The 11,683-nt window shown below is 48.2% G+C and overlaps 1 protein-coding gene across 1 annotated transcript; it reads right to left on the reverse strand.

Annotated features, from left to right (window-relative positions):
- Nucleotides 1–4,835: 4,835 nt before the first annotated feature.
- mblac1 (metallo-beta-lactamase domain containing 1) lies at nucleotides 4,836–8,632 on the reverse strand. Its single transcript, XM_055666329.1, is given in 3 exon segments — nucleotides 4,836–5,483; nucleotides 5,485–5,788; nucleotides 8,534–8,632. Coding segments are annotated over 2 exon segments (717 nt in total). The 5' UTR covers nucleotides 5,752–5,788; nucleotides 8,534–8,632; the 3' UTR covers nucleotides 4,836–5,033.
- Between the last annotated feature and the right edge of the window lie 3,051 nt (nucleotides 8,633–11,683).

The following is an 11,683-nucleotide window of genomic DNA, read 5'->3' on the forward strand; positions in this document are numbered from 1 at the left end:
TGTGTAGGATAGTGTGTGTATGATAGTGTGTGTGTAGGATAGTGTGTGTGTAGGATAGTGTGTGTAGGATAGTGTGTGTGTAGGATAGTGTGTGTGTAGGATAGTGTGTGTGGTGGATAGTGTGTGTAGGATTGTGTGTGTGTAGGATAGTGTGTGTGTAGGATAGTGTGTGTGTAGGATAGTGTGTGTGTAGGATAGTGTGTGTATGATAGTGTGTGTAGGATAGTGTGTGTGTAGGATAGTGTGTGTGTAGGATAGTGTGTGTGTAGGATAGTGTGTGTAGGATAGTGTGTGTAGGATAGTGTGTGTGTAGGATAGTGTGTGTAGGACAGTGTGTGTGTAGGATAGTGTGTGTGTATGATAGTGTGTGTGTAGGATAGTGTGTGTGTAGGATAGTGTGTGTGTATGATAGAGGATAGTGTGTGTAGGATAGTGTGTGTAGGATAGTGTGTGTAGGACAGTGTTAGTGTGCGGGGATCGTTGGTCCGCGTGGACTCGGTGGGCCGAAGGGCCTGTTTCCACGCTGTATCTCGAAAGTGAACTAAAATTAATCTAATTAGGAAGTAGCAGCGACACTTACCGATTGAAATGTAGGCGATATCCACCATCGCAAACAGGACAAGGAACACACCTGGTGAAACATGTTAGACGTTAAGAGAGCCAGCGAGTCGCTGCTTTACCTGCTCTAGTCTAGTGGTTATACTTCCCAACCTCCCAATGCTGGCTGGCTGAGTACAGAGTAACATGGCCGGTCTCTGTATCATAGAGTGATACAACGCGGAAACAGGCCCAACATGTCCCGGCTACACTAGCCCCACCTGCCCGCATTTGGTCCATATCTGTCTCAGAGGGCGGTGGAGGCAGGTTCTCTGGATGCTTTCAAGAGAGAGCTAGATAGGGCTCTTACAAATCGTTGAGTCAGGGGATATGGGGAGAAGGCAGGAAGAACGGGGTACTGATTGGAGATGATCAGCCATGATCACAATGAATGGCGGTGCTGGCTCGAAGGGCCGAATGGCCTACTCCTGCACCTATTGTCTATTAAATCTGTCCTATCCATGTACCTGTTTAACTGCTTCTTAGACGTTGGGATAGTCCCTGCCTCAACTACGTCCTCTCGCAGCTCGTTCCATACACCCACCACCCTCTGTATGGAAAAGTTGCCGCTCGGATTCCGATTAAATCTTCCCGCCTTCACCTTGAACCAATGTCCTCTGATCCTCGATTCCCCTACTCTGGCCAAGAGACTGTGTGCATCTACCCGATCTATTCCTCTAATCTATATGATTGAATACACCTCTATAAGATCACCCCTCATCCTCCTGCGCTCCACGGAATGGAGACCCAGCCTAACTCAACCTCTCCCTGCAGCTCAGGCCACTGAAAGATAAACTATAAATCTGGAACTGATTGGCAGATTAAAGGTTTTATTGAACATTTGACGGTGGCGCAGCGGGTAGAGCTGCTACCTCACAGCGCCAGAGACCCAGGTTCCATCCTGACCACGGGTGCTGTCTGTACGGAGTTTGCACGTTTCCCTTGTGAGCTGAGTGGGTTTTCTCCGGGTGCTCCGGTTTCCTCCCACACTCCAAAGACGTGCGGGTTTGTAGGTTAATTGGCTTCGGTGTAAATGTAAATTGTTCCTAGTGTGTGTAGGGCAGTGTTAGTGTGTGGGGATCCCTGGTTGCCCACGGTCTCGGTGGGCCGAAGGGCCTGTTTGCGCGCTGTGTGTCTAAACTAAACTATAAGACTGCGTCCACAAGACGTATGTGGATTTACGGTGTTTATTTCTTCATTTTCTCCAATTTAACCTGATATCCGCTCCCCTCTGAGACCAGACCGAAGCAACGTCGCCTGTCCACTCCCTGACTCGCTCAGTTCATCCAGCACTCTGTGCCTTTCCCCCCAGGTTCCGGCATCTGCAGTTCCTTGTGCCTCTGTAGAACAGTACAGCACAGGGACAGGCCCTTCGGCCCAAAGCAAAGGCGCCGATCGGCCGGTCCCCGTGGTGCTGGCCCTGGGGCTCGTCTCCCCTTCCCTCCCCTGGGAGGGGATTCCCAGCCGGGACGTCCCGCACCAACGCCCCCTCTCCCCCCCACCCTTACTCACTCTCCACAATCTCGTTCTCTGTCCATTCCTCGTCCTCCTCCTCGCCGCCCATCACCCCCGGGACAAGCTGCTCCCCTTAACCCCCCTCCCCTCACCCCCTCCTCTCCCCCCGGGGCAGTCCTGTGACCCTCTCCCCCGGGATAACGCGGTTGTCTCCCCCTCCTCCCCCGGTCGCCACGGGCAACCGCGCCGCCAATTGTTGTCCATTGGCCGGCCCACAGGACGTGTCTAGTGACCACAGATAACTAGAGGAGCAAGAGGTGAAAAAGCCGGACTTGGTCTTGGGCTCTTGGGTCATTTATCAAATATACGAGGGGTTTGTTTACTCGAGCACTTTCTTCAAGTTTCCCACTGAACGAAAACATGTGGTGTTACCTGCCCGATCTCTTGCTACAGCTCAGATAGCGGAGCCGAGGGTCGTCAGTAGAATTACTCCGATCGCTGGCCCGCGGACTATAACACCATCAAGCCCAAACGTAGGTCCCGGATCGGCTTGTGTTTTAGCCGGTTTGCAATGGTGTTTACAATACATGACAAGTGGTGTTATAGGGAACATCTACATGCCACGAGTCTTCATGACTACAACATATATAATTCTAATCTTATGATCCCGATAATGTATTATATTATATAAGACATCATTTTTTGGTACATGAGCAAGTTATTAGAAAGTCTTATTTTATAGATCTATACTTACCACAATAATAAAGGTAGTGAGTTTCTCCAGCATTTTTGTCTACCTTCGATTTTCCAGCATCTGCAGTTCCTTCTTAAACACAATGTTACACTGCTGTACATTTTTGGTTTTGCTCTTGTCGTAAGGCATGCATGGTATTGTAAGATCTTCTACATTTAAGTTAAATTGACCTACTAGAGGAAAAATGCTTCTTCAATATACATGTCTCTCCCCACCCCTGAAAACAATTGCATTTAAGTGACATATCATCCATTCTGCAGTTATAATCAGATTTGTTCTACAAGTTAATTCTATGATATTTTACTGTAATTTCAGATGTCGACAGTGGGTCCAGTATACTTGTTGACAAGATCCCCTACACCGAACTACAGGGTACGTGTCAAAGAACTGCCGTCTTTGTTCTGAACACCCTGTATATCTCACACATAAAACAATAAATTATGTAAATCTTACCATAAATGACAGAAATAAAAAGAGTTATCCTTGTTTATGAATTTTGATGTAGAATGATTTAAAATTGAGTGGATTGATGCAATATACTGCTAACCCACAAATGTTTAGTTATGAGATACTCACATTTAAAAACTCACTCAGTAGCTCGGGTGGCTGTGAGCGGCCCCCGGGACGGGACAGCGGAACCGCAGCTTGACCCGGAGCTCGCAGGTGACCTGGGAACTGCAGCTAGTCCTGGAGGGTCCTGGCCCCTGTGCAAAAAATGCTGCGGACCCCTGGACTAAACCAAACCCTTGATCCTGTCCTGCAATCCTTTTTTTCAAAATTTAGCAACTCAAATGGTGGTGCGTCTTCATTGCCGGGAAATATGGTAACTCATTTCCCTCAAATATATGTTAGATTTTCCTCAAATATACGTTATATTAAAAACTAAACTATGGTAGCAATGCACAGTAGTCATGTCTAAAGCTCGCACTTCTGTATCAGTGTAGGTATGTATACACTATATTTCTTTACACTAATATAGAATGAAAAAATACCTTGGCATGTGTTATAGGCAAAACATAAGGGCAAATATAATTGCCTTTATGGCTCATGTACATCATGAGTTGTTTTAAATCAAAGATGCTTCTGATCCATGAGGAACTTTGAAATATATTATCTCTATCTTGCCACTCACACACAGAAAAACATACCGTTCCCGCACAACACTGATTAAACCAAAGATCATAGAATGCATATGGTCCAGAGACCTTTCATTGTCCATTGATGCTCATTTTATACGCAGTTTCCCTTTATCATTTTTTTTAAAAAAGCACCTTATTTATTATAAACAAAGGTAATAATGGTCTATCATAGAAACATAGAAAATAGGTGCAGGAGTAGAGGCCATTCGGCCCTTCGAGCCTGCACCGCCATTCGATATGATCATGGCTGATCATCCAACTCAGTGGGGTCAAGGAAAGAGCGTTCACGTGGATCGCGGCCCTGTTTCCACCACCACACACAAGAAGCAACAAGACAGACACCATTGTATGCAGATGCCGAGAGGTGTCAGCTCTGGCTGAACAACTTCTAATCCTGTGTGTGGACTCGATAAGACGAAGAATCCAACTCAGTATCCCATCCCTGCCTTCTCTCCATACCCCTGATCCCTTTAGCCACAAGGGCCACATCTAACTCCCTCTTAAATATAGCCAATGAACTGTGGCCTCAACTACCTTCTGTGGCAGAAAATTCCACAGATTCACCACTCGCTGTGTAAAAAATGATTTTCTCATCTCGGTCCTAAAAGACTTCCCTCTTATCCTTAAACTGTGACCCCTAGTTCTGGACTTCCCCAACATCGGGAACAATCTTCCTGCATCTAGTCTGTCCAACCCCTTAAGAATTTTGTAAGTTTCTATAAGATCCCCCCTCAATCTTCTGAATTCCAGCGTGTACAAGCCGAGTCTATCCAGTTTTCCTTCCCACACAGTTGTATTGGGATTTGTGTTAGAGTTGCTGGTGGCAGAGTTTAACTTCACTGAGTTAAAGAGCAAAGTGCTGGAGAGAATGAGTGGAGCAGGCAGTGATATTGTAGCTGAAGGTTTATTACACTCACAGATTCACACAGGGCTAGCCAATGTACAAGTGTTAAAATCACATCAGATAAATAACATTAGATCAGCCTCCTGTAGGAGAGGTGGAGCAAAGTGGAAACTGTACGCGCTGCACCACTGGTCAGCGGCTCCAGGATGGGTCTGGTCCCCGCTCCTCCCCTCCCCTGTACCGGTCAGTGGCTACAGGGGTCTGGGCCCTGTGACCTGTTGACCATGAAGGGTGGTCCATGACCAGGCACTATCACATCGGCCAGAGCCCACACCCTCTTCCTGCTGACCGCCTGGACCTCAGGGTTCTCACTCAGCTGCGGCCAACTGTCCTGGTCATCTTCCCGCTCGAACAGATCGCCCACCACGGCCACAGTGCCCAGTGTGGTGCCTCGCACCAGCAGACTGACGTCTCTACCACAGTGTCCAGCCGTCCCCACCACCTCCAGCCACTCGTCTAGACGGTAGGGAGCCCCGGAACTGAAGTCGTGGCTGAGGTAGAGGTCGTGGCGCGAGATGTCGTGCGAGACCACAAAGGTTGCGTGGGGGAAGAGACCCAAGTTACCGGCATGGTCAGAGTGGCCGTGCGTACACACCACCCACTGGACATCACGGGGCCGCAGACCCTGACCCCCCCAGAGTCCGCACAATCTCTTCCTCGTCCCCTGGGGCTCCAGTATCCACCAGCACCACCAACGGGCCCCTCACGAGAGTGACCGTGCCGTCTGCACGACTGCGGCCACACTCGTCCTGGTACGAGTATCCCTCCTTCAGCACCGACACTGTGTATGGGCAGCCCCGAATGGTCAGAAGGTTGGCCACCGCTACCTCTGACCCATGACCTGCTGACCCCTGACCCACCTCTGACCCTAGCTCCACCTCTGACCCCTGCCCCTCGCTCATCCTGCAGCCTCCAGCGATCACAGTCCCATTGCAGACCCTGCAACAACAACAAAGAGGCCATTAAACTCCCATTGAGTGAATATTCAGGAGGTCTTGTAGATCTTAGAGATGTGCGCAGGACTTTAGAGTCTTGTGTCCAGTCCTGGGCTCTGTGCTATGGAAAAGATGTTGTCAAGCTGGAAATGGTACAGAGAATAGATACAAAATGCTGGAGTAACTCAGCGGGCCAGGCAGCATCTCTGCAGAGAAGGAATGGGTGACGTTTCGGGTCATAAGGTCGTGAATAGGAGTAGAATTAGGCCATTCGGCCCATCAAGTCTACTCCGCCATTCAATCAAGGCTGATCTATTTCTCCCTCCTAACCCCATTCTCCCACCTTCTCCCCATCACCCCTGACACCCGTACTGATCAAGAATCTATCTATCTCTGCCTTAAAAATATCCACTGACTTGTGGCCTCCACAGCCATCTGTGTGGCAATGAGTTCCACAGATTCACCACCCACTGACGAAAGAAATTCTTCCCCATCTCCTTCCTAAAGGAACGTCCTTTGATTCTGAGGCTGTGACCTCTGGTCCTAGACTCTCCCACTAGTGGAAACATCCTCTCCACATCCACTCTATCCAGGCCTTTCACTATGCTGTACATTTCAATGAGGTCCCCCTCATTCTTCTAAACTCCAGCGAGTACAGGCCCAGTGCCGACAAACGCTCATCATAGGTTAACCCACTCATTCCTGGGATCATTCTTGTAATATCCTCTGAACTCTCTCCAGAGCCAGCACATCCTTCCTCAGATATGGGGCCCAAAATTGCTCACAATATTCCAAATGCGGCTTGACCACCGCCTCATAGAGCCTCAACGTTACACCCCTGTTGTTATATACAAACCCTCTTGAAATAAATGCTAGCATTGAGTTTGCTTTCTTTACTATTGATTTAACTTGCAGATTAACTTTTTGGGAATCCCTTTCTATCTGAAGAAGGGTCTCGACCCGAAACGTCACATATTTCTTCTCTCCATAGATGTTGCCTGTCCCGCTGAGTTACTCCAGCATTTTGTGTCTACCTTCGGTTTAAACCAGCATCTACAGTTCCTGGAAAATTGAAGGTACACACAAATGCTGGAGAAACTCAGCGGGTGCAGCAGCATCTATGGAGCGAAGGAAATAGGTAACGTTTCGGGCCGAAACCCTTACAGTTCCTTCCTACACAATGAAAATGTACAAGGATGTTGCCAGGACACCAGCGCCTGACCTATAGGGAGAGGTTGAGTAGGGTGGGACTCTATTCCTTGGAGCGTAGGAGGATGAAGGTGTATAAAATCATGAGAGGAATAGATCGGGTAGAGTCTTTTACACAGAGTTGGGGAATCGAGGACCAGAGGATATAAGTTTAAGGTGGAGGGGAAAAGAATTAACAGGAATCTGAGGGGTAACTTTTTCACACAAAGAGTGGTGGGTGTATGGAACAAGTTGCCAGAGGAAGTAGTTGAGGCTGGGACTATCTCAATGGGTTTAAGAAACATTAGACAAGTACATGGATAGGACAGGTTTAGAGAGATATGGACCAAATGCAGGCAGGCTAGTGTAGATGCGACATGTTAGTCGGTGTGGACAAGTTGGGCCGAAGGGCCTGTGTCACTCTATGACGCAAATAGGTAGAGGAGTACAGGCATGTGTTGGGCGTTAGACACATGGGGGGGGGGGGGGGGAGAGAGGTGCAGAGAGAGAGGGGTGCAGAGAGAGAGAGGGGGGCAGAGAGAGAGGGAGGGGAGAGAGGGAGAGGGAGGGGGAGAGAGGGAGAGAAGGAGAGAGACAGAGAGGGAGGGAGAGGAGAGAGATGGAGAGGGAGAGGGAGAGGGGGGGGGGGGGGAGAGAGGGAGGGGGGGGGGGGGAGGGGAATGGGAGAGGGAGGGAGGGGGGAGAGGAGAGAGGAGGGTGGGAGAGAGGAGAGAGGGAGAGAGAAGGAGAGGGGAGAGAGAGAGGAAGAGAGAGAGAGAGAGAGGAAGAAGGAGAAAGGAGAGGAGAGAGAGAGAGGAGATAGAGAGGCCAATGAGAGAGAAAGAGAGAATGTAAAACAGAAAGCAGAGAGAAAAGAGAGAGAGAGAGTGAGAGAAGAGGAGAGAGAGAGAGAGAGAGAGGGAGAGGGAGAGAGGGAGAGAGAGAGAGAGAGAGGAGAGAGAGAGAGAGAGAGAGAGAAGGAGAGAGAGAGAGAGAGGAGAGAGAGGGAGAGAGAGAGATGGATGGCGGGGAGAGAGAGAGGGGGAAGGGAAGAGAGAGAGGGAGGGGAGGGGAGGGAAAGGAGAGGAAGAGAGCGGAGAGGGGAGAGAGGAAGCGAGAGAGAGAGAGAGAACCACCCTCTCTCGAGAAGAGAGAGAGGAGAGGAGAGGGGAGAGAGGGGGAGGGGAGAGAGAAGGGAAGGGGAGAGGAGGAGAGAGAGAGAGGGAAGAGGAGAGAGAGAGAGGGAGGGGAAGAGAGAGAGAGAAGAGGGGGAGAGGGGAGAGAGAGGGAGGAGAGGAGGGAGGGAAGAGGGAAGAGAGAGAGAGAGAGAGGGAAGGGGGGAGAGAGGGAGAGAGGAAAGAGAGAGAGAGAGCCAGAGAGAGAGAGAGAGAGAAGAAGAGAGAGAGAGAGAGAGAGAGAGAGAGAGAGAGAGAGAGAGAGAGAGAGAGAGAGAGAGAGAGAGGGAGGGGGAGAGAGAGAGAGAGGGAGAGGGGACTAGGCCGCAGCCTCGCCCTTTCCCCGGATCCAGGGCCGGGTGACGGGACGCGAACCCCCGACTCACCGTCACTGACGCCCCCGCCCGACCGCACTGGCCCCCCGGGCGCCGCCGCTGGAGAACCAACGGTAGCGCACCCACATTAATAACTTGTGTTGAGCGCCCGCCCGCCCGCACTGACCTGAGATGGGCTTCAGTAGAGGAATTGCAGGTGCTGCTTTACACCAAAGACAGATACAGAGTGCTGGAGTAACTCCAGAATGTTGTCCCTATCTTTAGTTTAGTTTAGGACAGACACAGAGTGTTGCAGTAACTCCAGAATGTTGTCCCTATCTTTAGTTTAGTTTAGGACAGACACAGAGTGTTGGAGTAACTCCAGAATGTTGTCCCTATCTTTAGTTTAGTTTAGGACAGACACAGAGTGTTGCAGTAACTCCAGAATGTTGTCCCTATCTTTAGTTTAGTTTAGGACAGACACAGAGTGCTGGAGTAACTCCAGAATGTTGTCCCTATCTTTAGTTTAGTTTAGGACAGACACAGAGTGTTGGAGTAACTCCAGAATGTTGTCCCTATCTTTAGTTTAGTTTAGGACAGACACAGAGTGTTGGAGTAACTCCAGAATGTTGTCCCTATCTTTAGTTTAGTTTAGGACAGACACAGAGTGCTGGAGTAACTCCAGAATGTTGTCCCTATCTTTAGTTTAGTTTAGGACAGACACAGAGTGTTGGAGTAACTCCAGAATGTTGTCCCTATCTTTAGTTTAGTTTAGGACAGACACAGAGTGTTGGAGTAACTCCAGAATGTTGTCCCTATCTTTAGTTTAGTTTAGGACAGACACAGAGTGCTGGAGTAACTCCAGAATGTTGTCCCTATCTTTAGTTTAGTTTAGGACAGACACAGAGTGCTGGAGTAACTCCAGAATGTTGTCCCTATCTTTAGTTTAGTTTAGGACAGACACAGAGTGTTGGAGTAACTCCAGAATGTTGTCCCTATCTTTAGTTTAGTTTAGGACAGACACAGAGTGCTGGAGTAACTCCAGAATGTTGTCCCTATCTTTAGTTTAGTTTAGTTTAGGACAGACACAGTGTTGGAGTAACTCCAGAATGTTCTCCCTATCTTTATCTTTAGTTTAGGACAGACACAGAGTGCTGGAGTAACTCCAGAATGTTGTCCCTATCTTTAGTTTAGTTTAGTTTAGGACAGACACAGAGTGTTGGAGTAACTCCAGAATGTTGTCCCTATCTTTAGTTTAGTTTAGGACAGACACAGTGTTGGAGTAACTCCAGAATGTTGTCCCTATCTTTAGTTTAGTTTAGGACAGACACAGAGTGCTGGAGTAACTCCAGAATGTTGTCCCTATCTTTAGTTTAGTTTAGGACAGACACAGAGTGCTGGAGTAACTCCAGAATGTTGTCCCTATCTTTAGTTTAGTTTAGGACAGACACAGAGTGCTGGAGTAACTCCAGAATGTTGTCCCTATCTTTAGTTTAGTTTAGTTTAGGACAGACACAGAGTGTTGGAGTAACTCCAGAATGTTGTCCCTATCTTTAGTTTAGTTTAGGACAGACACAGAGTGCTGGAGTAACTCCAGAATGTTGTCCCTATCTTTAGTTTAGTTTAGGACAGACACAGAGTGCTGGAGTAACTCCAGAATGTTGTCCCTATCTTTAGTTTAGTTTAGTTTAGGACAGACACAGAGTGCTGGAGTAACTCCAGAATGTTGTCCCTATCTTTAGTTTAGTTTAGGACAGACACAGAGTGCTGGAGTAACTCCAGAATGTTGTCCCTATCTTTAGTTTAGTTTAGGACAGACACAGAGTGCTGGAGTAACTCCAGAATGTTGTCCCTATCTTTAGTTTAGTTTAGGACAGACACAGAGTGCTGGAGTAACTCAGTGGGACAGGCAGCATCTCTGAAGGGAAGGGATGGGCTCGACCCTTCTTCAGACTTTGCTGTGGAGATACAGTATGGAACCAGACCCCTCAAGTTCATATTCAATCTTTCCCCTCTCATGGCGGTGCTGGCTCGATGGCCTACTCCTGCACCTATTTTTCTATGTTTCTAAAGAAATTCATCTTCATCTCAATAGACAATAGACAATAGGTGCAGGAGTAGGCCATTTGGCCCTTCGGACTCAATCAAAATTATAGCAGGCAGCCTTACCCCACTACTCTCTCTTCGCATTGTGTTTTTGCTTTTTTATCTTTGGAGCGAATTCTGTCTTTAATTTGTGTATTGGTGATGTCCTTATTATTTATTTTACTCTGATTATATGTTTTTTCACTCTTATTAATTTCTGTAATGTGTCCTTGAGACTTTGAAAGGTGCCCGCAAATAAAATGTATTATTATTATTACTCAAACATCACGTCAAAACCTTGGCGTGACTCAGCATTGAAATTTGACAAACAAGTCAATGCCGTGGTAAAAGCTAGCTACCTTCAGCTTCGGACGATAGCTAAGTTAAAACAATTCCTCCAGTTTGACGACCTCGAAAAGATCATCCACACATTTATCTCCTCCCGCCTCAATTACTGCAACTCCATCTACACTGGCATCAGCCAATCTTCCCTGTCCCGCCTGCAACTGGTCCAAAACGCCGCAGCGAGGCTCCTGACGGGCACCCGAGAAAGGGACCACATCACCGCGATCCTGGCCTCTCTCCACCGGCTCCCTGTGCGGTTCTGAATAAATTTCAAGATTGTCCGTTATTTCTACAAAGCCCTTAATGGGCTTGCCCCCACCTACATCAAAAGTCTGCATCACACCATCTCCAGGTCCCTCAGATCAGCTGACTTGGGGAACTGCCCCCTCCATCGACTTCTTTATGTCGAGACTTAAAAATCATCTCTACTCCCAAGCCTTTCTTGACGTCCTCTGAGTGAGGGCTATATGTATGTAGTGATGTTTGTATTGAATCTATGAACCACTGTTGTATAACGTTAGTACCTCCACCAATGTAAAGCACTTTGGCCAATGAGAGTTGTTTTTTAAATGTGCTATAGAAATAAAAGTGACTTGACTTGACCGCCATTCACTGTGATCATGGCTGATCATCCCCAATCAGTACCCCGTTCCTGCCTTCTCCCCATATCCCCTGACTCCGCTATAGATAGAGCCCTATCTAGCTCTCTCTTGAAAGCACCAGAGGCCTCCTGCCTCCACCACCCTCTGATAAACGCCCTTTATTTCTGAGGCTGTGCCCTCTGGTCCTAGA

This window comes from Leucoraja erinacea, unplaced genomic scaffold, assembly GCF_028641065.1.
Source record: "Leucoraja erinacea ecotype New England unplaced genomic scaffold, Leri_hhj_1 Leri_240S, whole genome shotgun sequence".
In the NCBI taxonomy this organism is placed as follows: domain Eukaryota; kingdom Metazoa; phylum Chordata; class Chondrichthyes; order Rajiformes; family Rajidae; genus Leucoraja; species Leucoraja erinaceus.